We start from the raw sequence: 26,715 nt of genomic DNA on the forward strand, positions 1-26,715 counted from the left end.
TGTGTGTGTGTGTGTGTGTGTGTGTGTGTGTGTGTGTGTACACAATCCTCATTTTATCTAACTGGGTATGGTGATTCACACCTACAATTCCAACATTTGAATGGTAGGGGCAGGAGCGCAGGAGTTCAAGGTTATCCTTGGTTGTACAAGGAGATCAGGCAGTCTGGAATACATTAAAACTTGTCTCAATCTTTTTTAAGTAATTTACATTACTGCCTTGTATTCCAAAGTTTATACATGTGGTTATTTATATTTCCTGTTTTGACGTTCAGAATGTTTTCTTTTTCTTTTTTTCCCTCCTATCCTAGGAATGTAATCAAGGCCATGCTAGTTGAGTGATCTAAGACTGAGCTGTACTTAGGATATTTAGGGTATCTCAGTGTTCCACTGCTACACATAAAACATAAATCAATGATTTTTCCCATTTCCTTCTCAGATTTCTAGAGGAGAAAATACTAGGCTAGAAAATACAAGTTTCTTTGTTGTGTATGTTGTTCCTTGCCAAAATATTTTCTAAAACACCCTGTCCTATAGTAGTATGTTTTTAAAATTTTGGTTTTTAATAAACAATTTTGTTGTTAGTAAACAAAATTTAGTATCTTAAACTTTTTTGTTAAAATTAAAATTTTAATTAAAAATTAAGGTTTAAAATTTATGTTTTATTTTCTGAAAATTTCTAAATGTTCTTTTCTAATAGATTTTGGTGCTTTGTATCAAATTTTCTGTATTATTATTATTATTAACTGAGACAGGGTTTCACTGTGTAGCTCTAGCTGTCCTGGAAACTTGCTATGTAGACCAGGATGGCCTCAAACTCACAGAAATCCCCCTGCCTCTGCCTTTCAAGTGCTGGCATGAAGGTATGTGTCTCCAGGCCTATCTCTAGGTTTTACTTGGAGATGCTTAGTGGGTGCCTGTTTCCCAGGCATCCACAGCTTTCTACATCTACCCAGCATCTGAATCGGAGACACAGCTTCTGTAACAATCTATAGTCCTTACCCAGTTTTTTAGCTGTAACAATCTATAGTCCTTACCCAGTTTTTTAGCTGTAACAATCTATAGTCCTTACCCAGTTTTTTAGCTGTAACAATCTATAGTCCTTACCCAGTTTTTTAGCTGTAACAATCTATAGTCCTTACCCAGTTTTTTAGCTGTAACAATCTTTAGTCCTTACCCAGTTTTTTGGCTGTAACAATCTATAGCCCTTACCCAGTTTTTAAGCTAAAGCAATTCTTCTACACCAGACAGCTAAATACTTATATATTTTCTTCCATTTTTTTATGGTTTCATCACTCATATTTCTTTTTTTTTTTAAAGAGTTATTTATTTATTTATCTCATGTATGTGAGTACACTGTCACTGTCTTCAGACACACACCAGAAGAGGGCATCAGATTCCCATTACAGATGGTTGTGAGCCACCATGTGGTTGCTGGGAACTGAACCAGGATCTGTGGAAGAGCAGTCAGTGCTCTTAACTGCTGAGCCATCTCTCTAGTCCAACACATTTCTTAAATCCACCTAGAAACTAATCTGTATTTTCAGCATCACCTGAAGAACACCCCAAATTAAAAATACTGGTTCACACTGACAAAATATGTAAATATTAACTAACTTTTAAAAAAAGTTTCCAGAAAGCAAGATGAATTATTATTGTCTTTACTTACTTCAAAGTAATATTTTACAAAGTAAAAATATCAATATTTCTAAAAACAAAATAAGCTGGGAAGGAGGGAGAAAAGATGGCAATGGGGCAGGAGATCCACTTTGGCTTAAAAGTCCAAATGAATAAATATTTAAGAGTACTGACTACAATGGTTGGTCTTGATGATCGTTTTGGCCGGTGATTAAGTAGTATATCAACAGCTCCCACTACTTCAGAGTCGATTGCCACCAAAAGTGCATCTGCGGACTTTAAAAAAATAAAAGTTAAAAATGAAAATGGAAGATAAAAATGTAAACTATTTTTACTAATTCATGGTTATTTTAAAATTCTTCAAACTGTATTATATACAGTAGTATTGGGTTTTTAAAAAAATGTATATTGTACAAGTAGTACATTTGCTTGCCAGAGTCAGTAGTACATCTATGTACCACAGTATAAACATTTTTGTTCTGGTTTCAATGCACAACCTGGTAAAATAAAAACTATTTCATAGAAGGGACTCCATATGGAAGTGCTGATCCATGCAATGTTCAAAGCTAAAATAACAAAAACAAAACCAAAAAAAAAAAAACCCTTCAAGATATTTTCTCTTGAACCATGAACCAGAAAAATCTTAAGGTTTCAAATTTATTAAAGAAATGACTATGAGCTATTAAGCGAGGGACTATGTTGGGTGTAACGTCATCAGTGCAGTTCTGACAAGAGGGGAGAATGGAAAAATACACAAAAGGGGACACCTTTATTCTCATCTTCAAAATATACATGAGTCTAGACAGTTTGACACTGGTACCAGCACTCTTGTTAAATAAAAATCACAAAGAATCCAGTTACCAAAGCTGGCGTAGGTAGGGAAGAATTTACAGTTCCCGTTTCAACCTGCTGTGTAGATCTACTCCTAACCAGAGGCCTAGGTAAACAGACTCAGGACTCAGGGCTCCACACTTCTCTATAACAAAGCCTATGAGCTGCTGGCAACCATGACACCAAGGTTTGGTTCCTCTGATTTTTTTTTTAAGGCAAAACATAATAGCAGAATGAAAATGAAATAATAATGATTTAATCGGAATTTAAAGCTAATTGTACAGATTGTACAATTTTAACTGATAGAACCTTTACTATTTTTATATCAGTCAATATTCTTGTTCCCAAGAATGAAACTACAGCAGATCTGTATTCTTTATAGATCCATAGAATACAGTTTTTACTCTCCTTATTTGGAGAGGCTAAGACTAAATAAGACTAAAAATAAAGACTAAAATAAGACTCAAAATGGCAGGCTTTCATGGGATGTTGAAAATAGCATTAGATAATGCAAAGAAAGGCTGGAGCTCTCATTAAACTCTCAGGAATCACCTATCCGTTCCTGTAGGAGAAGCTTCCTCAGTGGATGGGAAATTTAAGCTCTTGTTAGATACAACCCTAAAGTGCAAGCAACTTCCTCCCCCTTTTCTTTTGCTTCATAATGCTTCTCCTCAATCAGGTGAAGCAAACAACCTTTTAAAAACAAGAGCCTAGCATCCATTACAGATATTTTATTTACAGTTTTAATCTTAGTCAATAAAGCTAACAATAGTAATGCCACTGCTCTCAAACACCAGGCAACTTCAATAATCTGAAATACGGCCATGAATTTATTTACAACTTAAAACAACAACAAGAACAACACCTTTAGAAACAATGAAACAGAACAAGCCAAGTCACAGAGTTACACATGGGCATTGTTTCCAGAAGAGACAGGCCTAAGCACATTGACTTGGCTTTCCCAAGCATTCCTCAGATCTTTAATGAATAATAGACAGCTAGAAAAAAATCAACAAAAATGGGGAAAAGAAGAAGAAAACTAAAAGTTGACCATGGAAAGAATAAAATACCAGTATAGTAAAATCAGTGTCGGAACACAGCAGTCTACAGACTTTAATGCAAGGACAAATTGTTAATAATTTTGGACTTTGTAAAGCAAAGTAAAATTATTATATTCTCAAGAACTCCAATTAATGATGGTAGAGTTAAAATATATTCAGACACACTACTCAGTAAGGGGTAAAAATGTATTAACATTCAATGCTTAAAAGGATAAGCTTCAGCTATAAAAGTATTTGTATTAAAAGTCATGTAATTAAAGGGTGGCCACTGGCTTGTTCTATAAAATAGTATGATATATGATAAATAAATAGCAGTTCTAAAGGAAAATATTTGAATTTTTAAGAAGAAATGTATTTGCGACACAGTCTTGAAAGCAGGCTGGCCTTGAACTTGCAATCCTCTTGCCTCAGCCTCCAATGTGTTGGAATTACAGGCGTTTTAAGTATTGTTAAATATCTAAAATCATATATTGCTCACTCGATTTTCTTTCCTGATTTCTCAGTAATCTGTGCATTTCCACTAAAGCATATTGAACGCATATACCCTCTATGTAATTGAAACCGCTACCTTCCCTCTTGCCTCAGAGCTTTTCCGGCAGCTCCCATCTCTTCCTCTACACTCAGGGTGTGAAGCTACTTATTACCTTTCTAACTTAATTCCCACTGTGCAACATATATTAATGCACTCGCATACTCTGTAAGAACTTGGTCCTTCATTCAAGGAACATATCCCAACTTTACGTTTTTCTCCTTTCGTTCATTTAACTTGATCTTATCTTTCCATTGTCTCTAAATACTTTCTGCTTTATTTCACTGTTAATATTATCAAACTAACTTATATCATGTTCCCTGAATTTATCAGTACTATACTTTGGAAGTCCAATGACTTTTTCTCTCTCCTCTTTGTGTCTTAATTTCTAAGCAAAAATAAACAAACAAAATGGAAGTTTCCCTTTGGCTTTTACACCACCACTCTAACTGACCCCAAACTGTCAATAACCCATGTAACTCCCTCTTTCCAGTGCCCTTTATTAAGCATAAATACTCCCTAAGAATGACTCTGTAGTACTCTTTGCTCTGTGATACCAGCCATTCTCAAGATATACAGGGTCATCTTCCTTCTTATGACACCTTGGTCATTGTCAGACAGCCCCCAAAAAGCAAAGTTAAAGCCTGGAAACAACATTTTTACATCAAACCTAACTTCTCCTGACTTGCTAGTTTTCTCTCCTCTCTCCTACTCATCCATATTAAAGATTAATAAAGCTCTTGGATTCCTCAAGCCCCCTTCATGATAGCTATGATTGCTCTTATAGGCAGCCTTCCAGTTCACACCTTAGAATTCTCACCTCAAGTACTACAAAAGTTGCTCACATGGGCTATAGACCTCCCTATCTTTCTAGTCTTGCCTAAGCCGGATTACCATGGTCATCTATGTAAAACACAATGCACAAGTCACACCTTCTATCAGAATGCATTGAAAGACACCACACTACAGTTAAAGCACAAATGCTTACCCTCCCATTCAAGGTCTTTTTTATTTTTGTTATTTTCTTGAGATTTCCATTATATTACAAACCCAGTATTTTGTTCTAAAGACTCTGAATTCACTATCTCAAGATACACATTTCTCATATCTGCATACATTCTTTTCTGAATCCTCTGTTCCTTAAATACCTCTAAATTCTTGAAAATAGACATAGGTAACAGGAAGAACATGGACTCTAGGACACAGGTGTGGATTTCAAGTCTGCCACTGACAGAGTAACTCTGGACAAGTTTTTTATCTTTCTGAAGATCAGAAGGTCAAGCCCACTGTCACAAAGCACAAAGTTAGCAATGTTAATATTTCCTTTTTTTATTTTTAAATTTTATTTTACATGTATGGGTGTTTTATCTGAACATATGTCTGTGTACCACATGTCTGTATTGTGCCCTCAAAGGCCAGAAAGGGGCATTGGATTCCCTGGAACTAGAATTACAGAGAGATGGCTGTGAGTCACTGTGTGGATGTCAGAAATTGAACCAAGGTCCCCTGCAAGCGCGAGAGGTGCTCCTAACCATTGAGCCATCTCTCCAGCCCAATGTTAGTATTTCCCGACTGAGCTCAGAAGACATTCTTCCAGTGAAGTGTTTGTTCAAATGTTTAAAAGGTGTATGTTTAGGTAAGCGTTGGTGACACTTGGGAGGCAGAGCCAGGTGAGTCTCCTAGAGCTGGAATTATGAACTACTTGCTGCACTCTGCAAGAGCAGCAAGTGCTTCTTGCCACCAAACCATTTCTCCAGTTTTGATACATTAAAAGTAAATACATAAATACATAAACACATAAATAAATAGATGCAAGCAAGCCTCCTCCACCCCTTCAGTGCCAGGAATCAAATGCAAGGCCTCACATATGCTACACAGAAACCTAGTTTTCTTGATTACTCCAACCCACAATAGTCTTTTATTATTATTACTGCTAAGACATTTATGTTGAATTGCAAAACTTAACTTAAGTATAATTAGGACTTTTCAAAAGCAGCTCTATTGACATTTGGGTCAGGTATTGTTTGGGTAGTGTTGTAGTACCTTTCCTGGGTATTGCAGTATGTTCAGTAACATCTATAGCATCTACCCACAAGATAATCTGCCCACAAACTGAGAGACTAAAAATGTTTCCAGATACTGCCAAATATCCCTTGGTGTAGGCAAAGTTATTTATTTGAGAACCACAGATACAACCCAAGATAAAACGCCAAGTTTCCAGTTTTGTAACTGCAAACCATATACAAGCATCAAGCATTGTTACTGCTCAGGACTTATAAAATAGAGCCTTATATTTAAATTCCTTTGTAATGCACATGTGCTTCAGCTGTCTACTTCATTTGAGGATCCACTGTATGGAAGTCAGAACTCTCTTACTTGTTTCCACCACCACGTGCAGCTAAAGGTCTTGGACATTTGTTGACTGACAGAGTGAGACCCGGGTAACTTAGACAGAATACGGAGACTGGTTTGTAGTCAGAAGGTTAAATTCAAACCTTAGCTTTGCCTTTACTGATTTTACAACTCTGGGCAATACAATAAAGTCTGTGAGCCTCAGTTTTCTAATCTATAAAATATAGCATCTTGATAGACTGACTGTGATGTTCAAATGTGATCAAATATGTGATAGAACCATGTGTACTGCAGAATTATTAGCTACACAAAAGCCATGTATGTAAATACCATTATTATACCATAGCATTTCTTATCCAAAATGACTTAATTTCTTTATAATCTTATTTCCTAGGTAACTGAAGCTTATGCCTTTAAGTGTTCAATTTTAAATTTTAAATAATTGTAATGGAAGTTTTCTGGTTTTATAACATACATACACACACACACATACATACATACATACATACATATATGTGCTTTCATCTAAGGTGTTAGCTAGTGAGTATACTTTAATTTCCCTTGCTGATGCTAAACCACTGTTATAAGGCATAACCACCAAGCAGACATGCAGTGCTGACAACCTCTAACTAAACAGTGTGAGTGAGTGGCCCCAAGCTTCATTTTGTCTAGCTACAGCTCTAATGCCCCTTTTATTGCCTTTACTGATTCTCTTCGGATCAGAAAAATAAAAAATTAAGCTAAAAATGAAATCTAAAATGAAAAATAGAGACTTTGAAGAAGTACTCTATAACTAAATTTAACCTAGAAACTTCAGCAAAACTACTCTAGCAGTACAGCAGTACAGAAGACCTTTGATTTAGCTTCTTGTTGTGTTCTAGACAGCTAAGTGACTGGATACCCAATTCCCTTTTCTATACCGTCTGTGTGTGTGTGTGTGTGTGTGTGTGTATGTGTGTGCGTGCATGCATATATACACACACAGGCTTATATATCAGTCATGATACTGTATTATAATATAAATAGTAGTGATGTACCTAAAACCACATACAGTACTTAAAAAAATATGCTTTGAGTGCTTCCTGATTTAACGCCAAAACTCTGCCTCATTACAGCTACAACAGAAGATCCAGAGTTCCTATGCTATTTATCCTGAGTGAACCGAAAAGGAACAGGAAATGATGCATTAGACACTACCTTCACGATGTACATGCATGTCTGCTTTTCTACCTTACAGAGACAAACGAAAGTCCTTTCCTCGCCAGTTTTAAAAACAAATCGTTCATCTTTAGATGAAAGCAAACACTAAATTACAAACAAAAAGGGAAACATAATAAAACTTAGGAGAAAACCAAAGTGAACTGTAAACTGTTTTGTGAGGAACATTTATTCATGTGCCTATAAATAACCCAGGTCACAGAAAAGCTTGCCTCCTTGCGCTTCTAGATCACTCGCACTATTTTTAGGTATATAATACAAATAGTAATCCTATCAGTAATAAAAATAATGTCAGCTTTAATAATTCATGATAGTTTACTTCCGTCTGATGCAGGGAAAGGAAACAGGAAGAAAAATATAAATAAATTTAAAATATTACACTTAAAAAGCTTATTTGGGTTTGTTTTGTAAACTTTTTAGGGGCTTAAAACCAAGTAGAAGAAGAAAGACAAAGAAAGAGAAGAAAACAAATCGAAGAAAAAGAAAGTAAGCTGGAAGGACAGATGAAAGCAAGGCATAGCTAACATTCTTAGAAGCTACTGGATAAGATCATCTAGCCTTGTACCTGACAACCGTAGTCCAAAAGCAGCTGCAGTATGTCCAAGCTTTCGTTTTCAATAGTTATGGTAACAGCATTTCTCCCAAGCACATCTACGCAATTTATGTTCAAGTCACCTGAACTGTTTTCCTCCAAAATCTTTTTAACCATATAATAGTCACCTAAATAACAATACACAAACATAATTTAATACTTAAGACATTAAACAAGAATGACTATATAGAAAATTTTATCCTGCTGAATTAAAAGATTAAAAATACCTAAACTCATTTTTGCTTTGCATGTGGACATGTGCACAGAAAATGTGAACATTTCCTGGAAAAAAAGTATATCTTGATAAAATAATACAGATATAAACAGTATATATAAAACAGAAGTAGAAAAATATAAATGTGTAGCATGTAATAAAAATCTCTAATTTAAAATTCCTGATGGTATAAGGAGAAAAACTTATAGAAGATATGTAAAACAGTTTAATATAGAATATCCCAAAATACAGGCTGGCAGCTACTGTAGAAAAATAAAATGAAACTTAGAAGATATTAGTTTTCGATCTCAAATACATACACATTTACTCATGCATCAGATTTGTTAAAATGGAGGCCAGAGGTAGAAGATATTAGAAAGAGGGGAAGCATACATTTGAAAAGTAATATGAACTTGACAGTATGTATAATAAGGGTACATAAATGCTCTTTACTCCTCCTTCCCTCTCTTCTCCCTTCACACCTCTCTCTCTCCCCACCTCACTCTGACACACACACACACACACACACACACACACACCATCTTGTTAAGGAAGAGGAGGTGTAGAGTATTAATAAACAGAAAACATGCAGCTCACAGAAAGCTAAGTTGGAGCTATTATGACTACTTGATCTACCAGGAGCCGGCAGGCTGTCTTCTGCCTAACTTGAAAGCCACAAACTTGTCATCCCATGTGAGGAAGATGGGAATTACTGTCACCAAAGGCCCATTATATTTGCCCACTAATGAGACTGTGTGAGGAAAAAAGAAATAAAAACCGAAAGGGAAACTCTCATTAGAGAAAGAATGCAGTGGGATAGTTGTTCCATTTTACTGTTCTAAACACAAAACAAACAAACATTCTACATACAGTAATTGTTTAGATGTCTGTAAGAAATAGGAAAAGGATAATCAAAGTGGAAACTGGAAGGAGAAGAAATAATTTCATGATACCCAGAGAGAAAACATTAGATTAAATGAGTAAGAAAAGCAATATTGCAAGTAAGTTAACAGATTTCATCTGTGAAAACTAAAAACTTTCGATTATTTGTAATGTCCGCTTATAGTCCTTGTGCATTTTAAAAGAAGCTGAATATTAGTTTTCTTGACAACACATCTCCTTAGGTGTCTCAAGAATAAAAACTAGTCATGAAATAATTCTCTCATAGCACTAATTAACATTTAAATTCCACTGATGAAGTGATGCTCTTAAGTCTTCAAGAGTGTCCAAATAATCCATGAAAATGAGATCACTATTGCTAAAAAGTAACATTTAGGAGTATTTCAGATGAATTTGATTCTAAGCCTATGGATAGGAGAATGCTACCCATCAAGCTCTGCTCTCCAGGCATATCCAGGTGAAGGTATTCATTTTAATCCACCTTCTTGGCATCATTAGGTTTTCCAAATCTAAAGTTGTGGAGTTTCAGTAACTCTGCAATACTTCCAGCCGTGCCTTCTTAACTGCTGCTCCATTACTACAGTTTATATTTGCAAGTCATTTAAAGTGATATGTCATAAAGGCAAGAACAGCTGTTCACTGTGAGGACCAATACATATGTGAAAGGGGAAGTTAACAGCCCAGATGCTAGTCACAATGCCTGCAATGCCAGATACTCTGTTCTTTCATAGGGAAACTGCTTGCAAGTCACATCTCATCTTTAGAAAATCAATATAATTCCCTTATGTTTCTGATAATATAGTTGTTTTTAAATTTTATTTTTATTTGTGAGTCTGTGAGAAGTATGTGTGTGTGTGTGTGTGTGTGTGTGTGTGTGTGTGTGTGTGTGTGTATTTCTGTCTGTGTGGGTGCCGAGGAGGGGGCTAGAGGTTCAGGCTGGTCTTCTACTAAGGCCACTCCACCTCCCCCAGCCCCTGACAGCCAGGATCTCTCCCTGAGCTCAGAGGTCACTGATTGGCTAGACTGGCTCCCACCAAGCTCCAGGGATCTGCTTGCCCAGGTTTACAGCCTCATACTAATGCACTCTGCTTTTGCTGGTCAGAGACCCAAACTCCTAGCTTCAGGCTTGCACAGCAAGCACTTTATCTGCCAAGCAACCTCCCCAGCCACTAGACAGTTGTCTTTGTTCAACAAATTAAAAAGAAATATTTTTCAGTCTATTCCATAGCTACTGTGGCAATGAAACAGCAAGTCATCTCAGTCCGATCTCTAGAGTATCTCCCATACTCATTTCCCTGTCCCTGTGATACAGCAAACCCTCATCCAAACCAATACCATCCTTCTGGGTATGAAAAAGACTCTTAACTGATATGTCCACTGAAAAGTTTTCTCTTTGACCAAATCCTAAGCAAGCTAATGCTTCCCCCCACCCCCAACAAGGCTTCTATCATAGCCCATAAAGACTTGAACAAAACATTACCATACTTTCTAATAGCTCTAGATTGCATTACTAGCTTGATTCTCTGTAAATGCATGCCCTAGAAAGGCCATGGCTGCCAATGCATCACTCTCAGTTCATTTGAGCATTGAAGATGGGGGCCCATTTCCTGGCCCTTCTGAAAGGATAGCCATCTAAGCCCCTTTAGTGCCAGATAACAAATCTACATTGGATTCCCATAAATCAACCACCCACTTTTTGTAAATTTTCCCTGCTGTTTTATAATTTTTCACTTCCCTGAACCCCAACTCACACTCCTCTCTAACCCTTTAAACAACTAGTTTCCTTTGTCCAAAATGAAGTTGGATTCAGTTCACAGTGGGCTCTTTTTTTGTATTATTACTCAATGTTTTGTACTTTAACATAGGAGGGCCAACAAAATTGTTCTGGAAAAGGGCCAGGCATTAAAATATGCTAAGCTTTGTAGGACATGGTATCTCAGTCACAAGTGTACTCAGACCCTTTTGCATCCAAGCAGACACGGAGCACATGGAAATGAATGAAGTTGTATAGCAATAAAACTTTTCAAATTTCATAGAATTCTCATGTTATAAAACTTTTCTTTTAATTAGAAACATTTCCAAGTATTTAAGATATAAAATGTAAAAGCCAGACTTAGCTCACAGGCTTTGCAAAAACAGATTTGGCTTTGGGGTCAGCTAGAACCCATGTTCTAGACCTTCCTCTTCAAGCATATTATTCTTATAACTTGTGGATTTCTAGCATCCTCAATGGACACTATTTTTACTGGAATCTATGAAGTCCATTGGTAACTGGGCTAGCAATTGTAATAGTATATATCGCAACAATAAATTTCCTCTGTCCAACTCTAATAAATCCTTGAGAGAAATAGAGTAGAGAAATGTTACACTCTCAGTTAGGAAAGATGATTCTCCATTTCCTCACGGGCTTCTCATGTGACTTTCTAACATGTGGTGGTGAATCTCACCATTCCTGAAATGATGACAGCTTTAATGTTGATCAGTTTTGCTACATGTGGTGGCTCATGCCTATCATCCCAGCACCCAGGAGGCAGAAGCAGGAGGGTTGCTGTAAGTTTGAGGCCAGCCTAGGCTACTTACATAGTGAATTCCAGGCCAACATGGACTACAGGCCCAAGCTACATTTGAGGCTAGTTGTGAAGTGTGGGAAGCTTTTGTGTCAAAATATTTATAAATCTTTTCAAACCAAACTTTCTACAAAATACTTTTGACATGGAATTATGACACTCTACTTAAAATATTTCTAATTAAATTAAAACAGATTAAGAGAAAAAAAAAAAGCTTTGAAACTCATAAGTAATTACTTTGGTGCTGGAATTTAGTCCTGATCGTTCACTTTTGCTTTTTAATGTTATCAGTTATGGCTTTTAAGTATCATTTGAACCTCTCATTACCTATATTAAACGATTACTCCTAGTCTTAGGCTCCTCGGCATCACTAAATTTGGTGCAATCCATCTGAAGTTTATAGTACTAGGGACAAGAGAAACTGGGATTACAACAGTGCTTGTACATTCAGATTTAACCTTTAAACGCCCTTCAGTCTCATAACACACAATGTACTAATGTTTCACTTGGGTAATGTGTTTTTAACGTCCCAGGGGAGAGAGGACTCTGTACTAGGGCTAGCCTGCCTTCCAAACCTCATTAGGCCACTTAAGCTAAACTGAAGCTTAACTTGTGTGTGCTCAGAGATATCTATTATGCACATACACATACATTTTTGCCCTTACTCTTCCTCACTACTGCACATAAAGAAAACATCTTTATGGGGCCGGGTGGTGGTGACGCACGCCTTTAATCCCAGCACTTGGGAGGCAGAGGCAGGCAGATTTCTGAGTTTGAGGTCAGCCTGGTCTACAAAGTGAGTTCCAGGACAGCCAGGGCTATACAGAGAAACCCTGTCTCGAAAAAAAAAAATCTTTATTACAGAAAAATTCTTAAAGAATATGGACGTAGTCAGTTACTCATTAATAGAGCTTTTTGTCCAATGCCTTAACACAATTAAGAACTTCATGTTTATAATAGCAAGGCAAAGAGCAGCAAGTTAAAAAGAATAAAGCAAAACACATTGTGAGGTCAGTAGATATGCCAGTAAGGTAGCTAGCTGCTCTACCAGCCTTCATTAAAATAACCGCAAACCACTTCCCATGGTACACTTCTCAACTAGTGTGTTCTAAAGCTTTGGTGATTTACAAAATGTCCCTGTACAGAGTGCTTAAGTTCTATAACCAGTGACACTTGTGAGATGTATAGAACAATGCCTATATAGCTCCAGTACCCTACATACTAATTATTCTCTCTTCACCCCTCCTTTATACAAATTATTTTCCTCATCATACACATCTTTATATTAGGTGCTGACTACCAATATAAAACTTCTCAACCAAATACTGAGGACTCTGCTTCGTAATTACCCAGACCGCTCTCCTCCCTAACCTCACACCCTTCAGATCTCCTCCAAAATAGGGAAAACAGAAAGTACCACTAAGTATATTAAGGAAGGTGTTAATACAACAGTGGCATATATCCTCCAGGAAATGTTGCACATTTTTAAACCATCCTGAGCCCCGAGGCACACAAAGCTGCTACAGAAACCTAAAGCAGCCTTCCTTATAATGCAGCAAGCCTCTCACGAAGGTGACAGAAGACAACTAGGAGGAATCCAGGGGACACAGGGAATTCTGCCTTCCCCCATCCTGGCTCTAAATCCAGGATGAAATGTCAAGAAGGGATTGCCTTTTGGCCTGGCTAAGATTAAACGTAATCATGTAAAAAACAAAACCCTATCTCAAATGCTTTAAAAGGTTTAGGGAGATGTTGTTGACTTAAACCTCTATATGTGAACAAATCCAAAAACTTCTGTAACTAGTTTTCCCATAGTGTGAGCTGGCCTCAGGAAGTAGGCTTCAGAAGTCTGCATGGTTCCAACAACATTTTCCCAAATAAACACTGCCTTTCAACATCCAACTGCTTAACTGAGGAATGAGAATGTTTCAGTACTTTTTTTGTTTTTCAGATAAGAGATAAAAGCAACCTGGGAGCAACCAAGTTCCATGCTTGTCTTTTAATGTGGCCAGAAAGTGATCAATTTTTAGATTCAAAACCAGTATATTCCACATTATTTCGCCTATACTTACTTTTCTTTTTTTTACTACCTTTGCCTCCCTCCAACTCTCTGAAGCAATAAATCTTTCTCCCTAATAAAAAATACCGACACTTAAAAGGGGTTCCAGAAATTTGGGGAAAGTTTCGGCAATTAGGGCAGGATTTTTCGTATTATTTTGTATTATTTGTGTTAAAGATAATGGGATACTACTCAACTGTAACAGGCTAAGGCACTGCTGGCTGATGCTAAACAGAAGTAAAAGTCTTTTTTAAAAACAACAACAACAAAAAAACCCTACAAGGTGACAGCCCATAAATCGGAGAAATCTTAAGGGAAATTCGTAGAATTTTCGGATTAGAAGGTCCAAAACTAGCCTCTGGCTCCCAAAGGAAGAAGTAACTTCAAACTAGAGTTTATTAGTGACAGAAGTGGAGCAACTTTGGGATCAAGGCTCCCTCCTCGCCATGGAAACATCCCACCTGCGCGAGTCCACCGCCCCCGCCCTACCTGCCTGCTGCTCAAGCTCAATTAGGCAGAAGTCCTGCGGGCTGCACAGAGGTCGGAATAGCCGCTGCACGCAAGGAAAAGCACGAGTGCCAGGAGTTAAGTTGAGGCAGGGGCCGGACCCGGGGAGTGGGTGCTAGGGTGTCCGGAGGTGGAGAAGGGGGCCTAGCTCTCACCCTTGTCGCACGCCAGCAAGAAAAGCTTCTCATTCAAGGTGTTCTCCTCCTTCACCTCTCGCACATCCTTCAGCGCCATCACTTCGTTGGGCGATGAGGAGGATGGGGAGGAAGGCAGGGAGGAGGAGGAGACGCCCGAGAGGTCTGTGCTCGGGTACAGGGCCGCCATCATCGCGGCCCACGACGGGGGCAGGCCAGGAGACGGAGGCGGGGCCCCCACGGGCGCCGACCCCGACCCCGACCCCGAGCTGGAGAACGGGTGAGTCGTTCCCACGGCCACATCGGCGTGCGGCCCGTTGGCCCCGAAGGGCGTCGCCTCGCCCCGAAACCAGCACTCGCCCTCCACGGACAGCCCCAGGTTGGTGGCCGCGCTGGCGCGGCCCCGGGGCCAGCGCCCTCTGCCCAGCCGCCGGCGCCCCGGTCGAGCTGGTCCGCGCCCGTCCGGGGACGACAGAGTGGAGCGCGCCAGGGCGGCAGCCGAGCGCGGGGCCGTGCCAGGAGCCGCAGGGGCCGCACAGGGGGCGGCCCGGCCTGGGAGGGAGTGAGGGGGCCGCCGGCCGGAGAGCTCGGCGGTGCGCTTCGCAGCACGTCTGGCTCCGGGGCTGTGGGAACCGCTGGCCCAGCAGCACCCACAGGAGGCAGAGGTTCGCGGCTTTCTCCTCACGTCATCCTCAGCCCCGCGGAGGCGACGACACCGGGGCGGGGCTTGAGGCGAAGCCGGGCTAGGGGGCGGGGCTTGTAGGGGCGGGGTGAGGCAGGGGTGGGGCTCCAGGGCTGACGCGCCTCTCTGGTCGGTCGCCTAGCATCTTGGGCGCTTGAGCACCTGAGGGCATGGGAACCGCTTGGTGGCGGGATTTCAGGTAATTTTATCAGCTGCCTGTATGTGCTGCTGCTGCTACTGCAGCGCAGAAAAGGGCCAAGGAGCTTTTGAAGGATTAACGTTTACTTGAAATCCTGTACGGAATTGTCCTAAAGCCTGGCCAAAGCAACCTTATTATGCAGTTTGTGTTTACATCCCTCGTTCCTAAAGGCGTTTTAAAAACAATCTTTGTGATTTAATATGGTCTAACATTCCTGATATTTCTAAAGTCACTATGTAAGTATTCACATGTAAGTCAAAGGCGACCTATAACCGTTGCATAAGCACAGTTTAGGAGTTACTCTCCATATAAGTCCTTTTAGTGGATTTGTTATATCCTATCTAATTTTAAGAGATTTGTTATTTAGACAATTGTCTGACATTCAGCAAATGCGACTTGAAAACTGCATCTTTTCAATAATTTTTTTTTTGTTTTTGTTTTTTTTTTTTTTTTTGTTTTTTCGAGACAGGGTTTCTCTGTGTAGCCCTGGCTGTCCTGGCACTCACTTTGTAGACCAGGCTGGCCTCGAACTCATAAATCCACCTGCCTCTGCCTCCCGAGTGCTGGGATTAAAGGCGTGCGCCACCACGCCCGGCAATTTTTAATTGCTTCCTGCAGTCAACACTAGGAGGAAAATCTGAACTCTACATTTAAGATTTAGATTTTTAAAGCAATGGATAAATGTACTTAAATTTGAGGGGAATACTTCCTCTCCTAGTCAGGCTACTTTGTCCCATTAGTTTCTCTTTCAACATTTAACTTACTAATTCTTAAAAATCAATGTTCTCTTTAGATGTTCTCTAAAAGTCTTTGATGCCAAAGTCATCTTTTCAAACTTTTTCTGTATTTGACCTAAATGATAATCTCAAGTTGCTCCAGTTTTTGTTTTCTAAACAATCTCCCCATTGTCCTGTAATGTTTAATACACTTCCAAGTTTATGAGTTTTGTGAAATTTCCAAGAGGCTCAAGGTGAAGCCTGTGGAAGAAAGGAACGTCTGTACATTTGTATATGCACTTCCTTTGTTGCTCAGCAAAATGTTTAGCCAGTAGTGGAAATCTAACCCTGCGCTATCTGAAATTTCAGTATTTGAAGTTAACTCAAATGACTCACAGCCATACACAGATTCTTTATCCAAAGAACTACGGGACTGGGTTACTTTCTAAGACTGGAGGGAATTCCAACCCCCTTTGGCAGTAATCTGAGGAGACCTTCCAAAGCATTAGAGAGCCTACTTCAGGCAAGCTGATATTATAATACAGGCTTTTGGATTCTCTCCGATACAGACAAACTGCTCAGCGGACATAAATTGGGACATTCTAACAATGCCTACATACTTAGCACATGTGATATGTAGATCAGTATTGGAGTTATGATGAACAATGGTACTCAAAAAACTCAAAAGTAGCATATTACTCTAAGCAACTCCATCAAGTCACAGGCAAACAAAACAGAAACCAAAAGAGGAATCACAACTCCAGCCACAGAGCGGAAATAAATTCAGATTTAATTCTAGCCCTACAAGTAGGATCCTACTGATATTTTTCATGTTCTCCTCCCTTTACTTCTGAGGAGCACATCTGTCTCTTTTTCATGGCGCCCACTCGATTGCTTTTCCTCAGAGCCCTGACCTCGCTACCCAGAAAACCTCCCCCTCTGCTCTCAGTCAGTCTGCAGCAAATCAACCCCCACTCCAATGCTCTCTCGGTTTCTTCCCTGCTTCATTTCTTGCTGTTGCTTTATTGGCTGGCCATCTCTACTAGGATCTAAGTCAAAGACTGTTTCTACTTGTCTTAGCTGAGGTCCAAGAATCTAGTTGTGGTACTTGGACACTGGAGATAATAAATTAATGCTAATTATTTTATCTACTCAAATTATTTCATCACAAACTAAGTTTATAACAATTACGCAGTTTGTCTTTTTTTTTTTTTTTTTAATCTTCATAGGAGGGCTGGTGAGATGGCGTAGTGGATAAGAGTGCTGGTTGTTCAAACCTGAAGCCCTGAGTTCGATTCCCATGAAGGTGTAAGGAGAAAACTGACCCAACAAATTTGTTCTCTGATATCCACATGTATGCATGCATGCCCATACACATGTATCATCCATACATACAATGTTAATAAAAACACTAGAATTTTAGAATTAAATTTTTTTCTCATATGAAAGAAAAAACACTAAAGAAACACAGCTTTTGTGTTACTTCACTTAGGAGTTGCAGTCTTTTGTGAGGAAATAAGCTTCTAACAGATCAGTATTGAAGGTTCTCTAGTCTTTAAATGAAATAAACACAAATTCTACATACACAGCATTTTTATTAAATATACTTCGTGAGAAAAAAGAACACCTTAAAGTGCTAAATTCCATGTAAATCAGATTGTTTTAGTAAATATGACAGCGGGAAAAATCAGAGAGGCTTGATTTAAATAATCTCAGGAAAGGAGCAGAAGCATTGCATCTTCATATAAGAAAACAATCACCAAAATATAAAAGGCGAAGACATTTCATGTAGAAGAATATATTTCAGAATCCCACCGGTCAGTACTGCATTTATAAAAGTCTACCCTAAACGCACAGACACTCTCCCTCCTGCTGCATGTTCTGATCAGTGGACGAGGAGGAGGAGGCGGCGGACAACCCATTCACACGGAGAGACGTGACAGCACTTTCCTTGCATAGCACTATTGCTCACTGGCACTAAAGTGGAGGGCCGGGGAGCTCATTCCTGGCTTCAACTATGAGCAACAAAATTTCTCTATTGCTAAAACTTCTGGGGAAAAGAGGAACACAAACCTCAACTGTTTCCAGTTTATACAGGGCTGTGGAGACCATGAAAAACTACGGACATTAGCTTTTATATACACAGCTCTCTACGGAAGCCATTTGGTGGACATGTCCAGTGATGTAGGTTTCCCTGTAGCCTGAGACTAGTTAAGTGTGATGTGATTCTAGCAGGATAGGATTGGTGTCAGTTAGGACGTCCTATCCAGTGTTTGGCTGAAAAGTATTTGAAAGCAATTAGGTGAAAAATAACGATATTCACATTCATAATTAATATTTGCAAAACAGATCTCCACAGATCAGATTATCCACAATTGAAAAGTGTCACACACATTGTGGGGGCAAAATAAATACTTAACGGCTGGCTGACACTTAATACATACCATTTTAGAAAAGGTGGGTAGCTCAGATGACTTAGAGAAACACATATGTGTAACATCTTACCAACATATAGTATTATGCTCGATGGTGGAGACAAAGCTGTGTTATCAGACTAGCACATGTGAAGTAACAATGGAGCTACAAACAAACTGTAAGTAAAAACCTCCTACAGCTTAAACAAGAGAGTGAACCTGGGGCTTATTCAAGAGTTAGTTCTCATATTAAAAAAGTTTAATGTTGATGGATTATACTTATCCCTTTAAATTTTTATGCCATATAGAAATTTACAGAAAATTTTAGATCACTTTACACAGTTAAAGGGAGAAAAAACAAAAGGATTAAGTGAGATTATGACTTTAGGTACATTTTTTTTAATCAAAATTAAACAACACATCAAAAAAAAAAATCCAAACACATTTAATAGAAGGATCTGACAAAACTTTATACAGATCTTTTTTGAGCCATGAAAAAGAATGATTAGTCTTATTTTGGTTAAGACTCTTAGAAAATAAAATAATTTAATTATGAAATAGCAGCTTGATAAGACATTCCTGCATTGGGATTGATTGTTAAGGTAATTGTGTTATCAAAAAAAAAAAAAAAAAAGATTGACAAATTCTAACTGGTATGGACAAGATATTATTCATTGCTGGATACAGAACTATTTTGAGCATACAGATATTCGGATTTTATACCCACTACATTTCAAAATTCTGTAAACTGAGACGTTCGATGCGTATAGTGTGGCAGATCACAGTAAACGCTTCATTATTTAAGTCTGTTCAATCCTTTTCCCATTAAGCAGGCAAACACAGTCATCACCATCTTCGGCTTCACTTCAACGAGGTCATCAGGCAGCGCGTATATCCGGGCACCGATCTTCCGAGCAACTGAAATGGCATATCTTGAAAAGAAAAGGAAAACATCTTAGGATCTGTTATCTACCTTTTGTTCTTTTAACAGAAGAATTTTTTTTATAAGATTAACTTGGGGGCTGGTGAGATGGCTCAGTGGGTAAGAGCACCCGACTGCTCTTCCGAAGGTCCGGAGTTCAAATCCCAGCAACCACATGGTGGCTCACAACCATCCGTAACGAGATCTGACTCCCTCTTCTGAAGTGTCTGAAGACAGCTACAGTGTACTTACATATAATAAATAAATAAATAAATCTTAAAAAAAAAACAAAGATTAACTTAATAAAAAAAGGCTAAGGATTTTATTAAAAACCATATTCCCCACAGAAATTGTACTTTAAAGGGTAAGAGCGTCCCTGCGAGGATTTTAGATGACGAGCAGATCGCTGTGGTCTCAGAGACCAGAGGGCTTACTTAGCATTGTTCAGTTTGTCCTCGTCAGTCAAGTGTTCTCTCTTGATCATTTCTTGACGGACTGCGTTTGGTGCAATGGCATCTATTAGATCTAAGACAGGCAAACTTGTACTAATAGATTTATCCTAGGAGATAAAGATAGACATGCATGAACAGCTTACCTTTAATTTTCACAAATGTCAGCCTCTTCTGGTCATAGTCATGTAACTGAAACCAATCTACAGATTATCTTTGTACTTAATAGTAAGCTTTTCTGCAACCAACACATGTAATATGCATTTTAAAATATGATTTTCCCTTAGTCTTCATGTAAATTATACTGTAGAAAGAGAGTTGCCCTATACCTGAATAAGATTTATGGTTATGATAATTCCTACTTTTGATAAAACCTACTATATATGGTTATGATAACTGTTACATCCATTCTGTGAAAAATAACTTTCATGATGGATTTGATGCATTTTAAATTAATAATTTCTTATTTGTAAGCCACAAATTTCAACAAAGGATTTTCAGAAAGGAAAGTAAACTAGTGAAAGGAACCTGGTGTTTACAAAAGATGGTGTTCTCAGTGATTTAAATATCTTGCTATTTCTAATCCTACATCCCAAGAAATAAGTGAACTATATCTTCTTTTAACAATGAAGTATGTAAGTCCAAAAAGATCAAATGGCTAACATAGCCGATAAATACAAAGCATCTGAGCTCTGACAGTCTAGCACTAATATCCAAGACATTCCATTTTGCAGTCACTTCAAGAGTGAATTAAAAATGGACAACTACTCTAGGCAATAGAGTACTGTAGTTAAAATTTTAAAAAAATCCTAATCCGAACTGATTTTGCAACTTGCCTGCATATGAAAAATGGTTGTTCTCAGGTTGAAAAAAAATAGCCTCTCTTGCTTGCCTATCCAACACCCGCTCACTCCATATCTCTCTGGATTCTAACAGAACCCATATTTTTGCTGTCCATACCTTTCATGTGGACATGAGCTTCAAGGGAAGCTCTTGGCATCCAGTGATCTAGGAATGAAACTGAACTGGTATAGGTCATGTACTCTAAACAAACTTTATGTATAAAGCATACAGTACATAAGCAGATGTACAACATAGGTCTGCATTAAAAATTCACATGAAAGGGCTGAAGAGACAGCTCAGCAGTTAAGAATATTGACTGCTCTTCCAGAGGACCTGGGTTCAATTCCCAGCACCCATGTGATGGCTTATAACTATCTGTAATTCCAGTTCCAGGAGATCTGAAGCCCACTTCTGACCTCCACAGTCACTAGATCTGAACATGGTACACAGCCTTACATGTAGGCAAAATACCTATAATAACAAACAACTGACAGGGAAGGGGTAATTAAGAAGAAAAGTATTGGTGTCGGTAGCCAACCTCTTTAATCCCATAATCCCAGCAATCAGGAAGCAGAAGCAGATGAATCTCTGAGTTTGAGGCCAGCCTGGTCTAGAGAGCTAGTTCCAGGACAGCCAGAACTACACCAAAAACAAACAAACAAATAAACAAACCCTATCTAGAAAACTGAGGGGGGGGGAGGAGGAGGAGAAGAGGAGGAGGAAGTAGAAGTAGAAGAGGAGGAGGAAGAGGAGGATGAGGAGAAAGAGGAAGAGGAGAAAGAAAAGTACCTAGAAGCCCTTGTCCAGGGGCAGCAATAGCATGGAGAGCTCCTCGTCTAAGATGAACAGCGGTTCTATCCTGTTTACCCCAATAACTTTATTTGAGCCTAAGTGAATTCAGCTTTCAGAAATCAACAACTTTTTTCTGAATGTGAACGAGGAGATGAGCACTCTTTCATAATCAGCAACACAACCAAGAAGAGCAGCAGCTTTGGGGTAAAGGTGGCATGTTGAATACCAACACAGTAGTGGGTGTGGAGGGAAAGCGCTGGCTCAACTGGTTCTGAAGCGGAAGGAACCTCTGCACTTCCGTTATTGTCATCAGTACCCTTCTCTTTAACTTAAACCAATTTACATTCTTACCATGGAGGCCAGGAACACGTTTTTACCTAAACTCTGGGATGGGAATGCCACAGGATTCTTGATTTTTACTAGAGTATAGTGAAAGTACAAATACAGTTTCTGGCCAAATACAGCTTCATAATAAATGACTGAAAATAATTTGAAGAATGTTTTGTGACGTTTGAGAGGCCATAAACTTAGTGTATTTATTCTAGAAGAAAACAGGTTTTGGGATACAAATGGAAGATTAAAAAAAAATTAAGTATCTCACATCTAAATGATGCTGGTACTTGGCGTTTAGTATCCTTCCTGATTCTGAAAAGCAACCCATTCCCTTTTTCTCAGTGTGGACTCTGCAGACTACCTGTCTGGAAATCAGCTGGAGTGCTGGCTAGCACGAGGATTAGAGCCCTGGTAATGGCCTGAGGGTACAACTTCATCCTCAGCACTGCAAAGAAAACTAAGGACAGGCCTAGTCTCCCTCACCGATAATGAGTCTGTTAATCTGTCCATGAAGCTGGACTCTAGGATGTGACACTTTCTAAAGAGAAACTTACTGGTTATGTCACTTTAGGATAATTTAAAAATTTCCCTGGCTCACTTTTCATACATTTCTATGATTCAAATACAGACAAATGACCTAATTGTACTTTATTTTGATTGTTTACGTGCTTGTGGCATTTTAAATATATCTTGATTTAGGTTTAGAAAATAATGTTTTCTTTTCCCTTCTATTTTTCATGTTTTACCATGGGAAAAGTTTGTACTGAATTAAATGAAAAGTTTAAGTTTCTAAAGCTTATACCAGATCCTTAAATAACAGACCTATCTTCTGACTTGCACATTATCATTTAAGACATTATCTTATTGCAAAGGGGTAGAGGATAGTGTGGCCATCCTTAGTTACATATCTAAAGACATTTATAGCACTTTCCTTTAAGTTAAGCACAAAGAAATTATATAAGCACAAATAGTGTCTATGCCGGGCGTGGTGGAGCACGCCTTTAATCCCAGCACTTGGGAGGCAGAGGCAGGTGGATTTCTGAGTTCGAGGCCAGCCTGGTGTACAAAGTGAGTTCCAGGACAGCCAGGGCTATACAGAGAAACCCTGTCTCGAAAAACCAAGAAAAAAAAAGAAAAGAAAAGAAAAAAATAGTCTCTATAATCTTGATTTCTAAGATAATAAACTTTTTCCTTTGATTTGATATTATATTTTACTATTGATGTTGATGTTGTTTTTAAAAATAAAAGTAGAAGAAACAAGGATGTGAGCAAGAGAGTTTTCTAAAAGACTTAACAGGAGTCCCTTCACATAAAATGACCTTTATATATAGGCAGGGCCATTAGTATAGTAAGCGGCATTATTGAGCCTTTACTGTGTACCGGACATGCTAAAGTTGTTTTCTGTTTGTTAGCTTATTTAGTTTTACAATGACCCTATAGGACAGACATTATCACCATCTCAGATTTTAGGAAACTGAAACACAGAGAGATTAACAGTAGACCTTGTCTGAGAAAACACAAGTACTAAATGAAAAGCCATATACTTCGTTGTTTCTTTCACCAATAGATGTAGGCCAGGTACTAGTGCAAACTGCCAAGGTCTCTGAAAAACAGATGTCTTTAGGCACTGCCATTCGCCACCCCCTCAGCTGATTTACAAAGGACTGCGGACCCCTCAGACCGCACTGCTCCTTTTCTTATTTGTGTACTTCCTCGAACAGTAAGCTCTTTGAAAACACTGGTTGGTAGCCACCATAACAAGGCACCTAATAGCTTTGATATTAACAGAATGAATAACATGTCAGTCACATAGGTAGCAGGTGAAACCCAGCACCATACAACTGCAGAGTTTGGTTTTGAATCTGCAAGTAGACAGACGTTGATAAGAAAGCCAATTCTTTCTTCCCTTTGAAAGGTGCACGGTGGCAGGCAGGTTATTAATGTCTCTAATGCTCACCTTTCCCTCCTAGGGTTGTGCAGAGTGCTCAGTGTAGTGACAAATAGTCTCACTGTAATTATTATTCATCACTGAGGTAGTACTTCTCTATCTTCTTGGTGAGGGGAAAATTCTTTACAAATAAAAGGGTTAAATATGTCTTCTCTAAAGTGCCTAATTATATCATCTGTCTTGAATGTGGTTAACAATTTCTTACTAGTACCACTTGATAGCCTTCAGCCAAATGCTTCCTGTAACAGGGAAAAGCCATTTGCTGCCCTGTTCTTAACCTCCTGCCTTTGGTTATCACGCTTCTTCTACGTTTCTATCTTATCTCTGTTACAAGTAAGGCCACACTCTCAAGCCGTGTATTCTCTGCGAACCTTCTCCATCACAGGGTTTGTAGAATATATGCCCATTTTCAACTACATCCTTCACTTGGTGGATCACAAAGTCTGAATTCTCAGTTTTAACTAGTGTTGTCTGTTTTCTCAAATTACCCCAATTATCCATAACTGGCTGCTCTTTCCCCTGCTTTTCCAAAGCGAGAAGCCAAGTCCCATCTCACAATAGCTCTGCTGGGAGGCCTACACTCTGTTCAGTCACACCAGGCTTCTGGCCCGTCCTGTCTGCATACTTGGGACTTTTCTTTCTGAAACAATCTCCTTCTTCACATTACTCCTTTTACTCAGCACCGCTTTATTGAGGGCAAATTTCTCCCCCATCTTGACTCAATCTGTCTTGTACAATACGCTCTCAACCTTGCCTTTATTCAAGATGGAAGCTTCTAGCTTGCTGGCTCCTTTTTTTGTCCACCAATTCTACGTTCTCTCTCTCTCTCTCTCTCTCTCTCTCTCTCTCTCTCTCTCTCTCTCTCTTTCTCTCTCTCAAGGTGTTTAAGTGTTTATTATATTCAAGCTCATCTTCCACCATCAAGTCTGCTTTCTCTGCCCACTCCTCACTGACCACTGAGTTGGGAAGGTCAGTGAGATCATTTGTACTGGTTTATTTTATCATTTACTCCATAGTTGTATCACATTCATTTTATAAGTTTTGCCTTTAATGTAAATGCTAAACACTGAAGGCTAAATAAACCTTCTTACACTTTATGGCTTTTTCTTTAGCTAGATCTAAGCCAATTAATAGTAATACTTCAATATATTACTTGTGTCCCTAAATGTTTCTTCACTGTATCTGATCACTTTACTTACTTACTTACTTACTTATATATTTATTTGCTTGTTGTTACCTGGAATCAAACCTGGGTCCTCCTGCATGCTGGCCAAGCATCCTACCATCCTTATTTGTTAATAAGTATTAGTAAGTAGGCAGGTATGTATAACATTAGCATAATATTTTCAAAGAAGACCAACTAGAGAATGTTATAATATACCACATTCCTATTTTACATTTAAAATATACTTCATATCTAAATCATGGAGACAAATCACAGACTGAAAGCTAGTTTAAAAAAAAGATCAACAAACAATAGTGTCACTAGTGACTTTGAAGCTATAAAAGAAGAAAAAAGGATGTACTTGAATTAGGACCCAGGGAGTATCTCTCCCAAGATCTACTCTGTTAAAACCACATGGATCCTTCGTTTTTATAAAATGACTGAATTCATCAATAAATGACATTTCTGCTACTCTCAAACACTGTTAAATACATAGAGCAAAGGCAGAGAAAACAATAAAGACGGGTAAATATCTTTAAATACAGCTTAGAGCTTTGTCTACTGGCACTTTTAAAGATAATTTTTAAAATAGGCATTGCTGGGCTTTTTAAAAACATATAATAAAAATCACAAACACAAGGGTCACTGGATGAACATGTTCAAGCAGACATGCTTATTTGTAGCTAATACCAACTTGCATGCAACAGCAAAACACAATGAAGATGCATGGATTAGTGGATGTGTACGTGTGTGCAGGCCGCATTCCCGTGCTTTATGGGTCATCTGCAAATGCTCAGAGGACATTGTTAAGTGCACCATGAAGCCGGATGGGAAGAACTGGTTCCTACCCGTTTTCTCAATCCCCACTTGCATCGGTTTGGCCGGCTCTGTATGCCTTGAACATGATGCCCATGCAACTCAGAGACCGCTGCTAGGGGGCACAAAACATTACAGGTCCTATATAAACAACCAACGCTTTCCACATTCTTTTTTCTTTACATTTCACAACTGGATTTTTTTCTCAATTCTATTTCTAACATCAGATTACCATATTAAATGCACTAACCTGCACTTGTGTTCAACAGATAACCAATCAAAAAACTACAAGAATTCTAATTATCACTAGGTTGTACATGCCTAAATTCCTGGGTCATATGTTTCTGGGCTCTAATACTAATATAACTCTAAACCTCACTAAGATAATTCTCATTAAAACTCCCTTCCATGAGACTTAGATAATAACTTGTTTTTATTTAATTTCTTGATTACCTTGAAGCTGGAAATAGAAGTACTCTTGTTTGCACTTTTAAGGGTCTGGTTGACCCATTTAATAATGATATCATCAGTGACTTTTTCACCTTCTCCAAGGTCTGATAACACTTTCAGCGTGTATCTGCAACAGAAATGATGAACTTGAGACAAGGGGATGATGGGATTTGTTCTCACACATATCAGACATCAGCACTTAAGGAACAGCCAAGCGGTCCTTCCACCTGGAACATCAGCACCCGTGGAACTGAAGCTGGAGGATGGCAAGTTCCCGTCTCCAGAAGTCAATATTCCTAACTTTAGCCTGGCATTCGCACTTTGTTACGTTCAAAGGTTAAAACGCTCACTAACCAAAGCCAGACACTACCAGATAGTGTTTTAAAA

At 38.7% G+C, this 26,715-nt stretch overlaps 2 protein-coding genes across 7 annotated transcripts in view; both read right to left on the reverse strand.

Annotated features, from left to right (window-relative positions):
- Trpc1 (transient receptor potential cation channel subfamily C member 1) overlaps positions 1 to 15,310 on the reverse strand; it is a 45,894-nt gene extending 30,584 nt beyond the window's left edge. Inside the window, exons 1-3 of one of the 5 annotated variants that reach the window (XM_021171739.3) lie at positions 14,621 to 15,310; positions 8,192 to 8,346; positions 1,810 to 1,911 (exon numbers count right to left, since the gene is read on the reverse strand). In XM_021171739.3, the coding sequence (XP_021027398.1) occupies positions 1,810 to 1,911; positions 8,192 to 8,346; positions 14,621 to 14,792 (429 nt within the window). In that variant the 5' untranslated portion in view covers positions 14,793 to 15,310. The remainder of the gene's footprint in view (positions 1 to 1,809; positions 1,912 to 8,191; positions 8,347 to 14,620) is intronic. The other 4 variants (XM_029481860.2, XM_021171740.3, XM_085827904.1 and 1 more) reach the window with 4 other exon arrangements.
- A 3,723-nt stretch (positions 15,311 to 19,033) lies between these two features.
- Positions 19,034 to 26,715, reverse strand: part of Pls1 (plastin 1) — a 94,711-nt gene continuing 87,029 nt past the window's right edge. For both annotated transcript variants that reach the window (XM_085827906.1, XM_085827905.1), the window contains 3 exons: positions 26,332 to 26,455; positions 19,967 to 20,091; positions 19,034 to 19,542 (listed from right to left, as the gene is read on the reverse strand). In XM_085827906.1, the coding sequence (XP_085684032.1) occupies positions 19,407 to 19,542; positions 19,967 to 20,091; positions 26,332 to 26,455 (385 nt within the window). In that variant the 3' untranslated portion in view covers positions 19,034 to 19,406. The remainder of the gene's footprint in view (positions 19,543 to 19,966; positions 20,092 to 26,331; positions 26,456 to 26,715) is intronic.

The sequence above is a fragment of the Mus caroli genome, unplaced genomic scaffold (assembly GCF_978045245.1).
Source record: "Mus caroli unplaced genomic scaffold, Mus_caroli_1 scaffold_11, whole genome shotgun sequence".
Taxonomy (NCBI): Eukaryota; Metazoa; Chordata; class Mammalia; order Rodentia; family Muridae; genus Mus; species Mus caroli.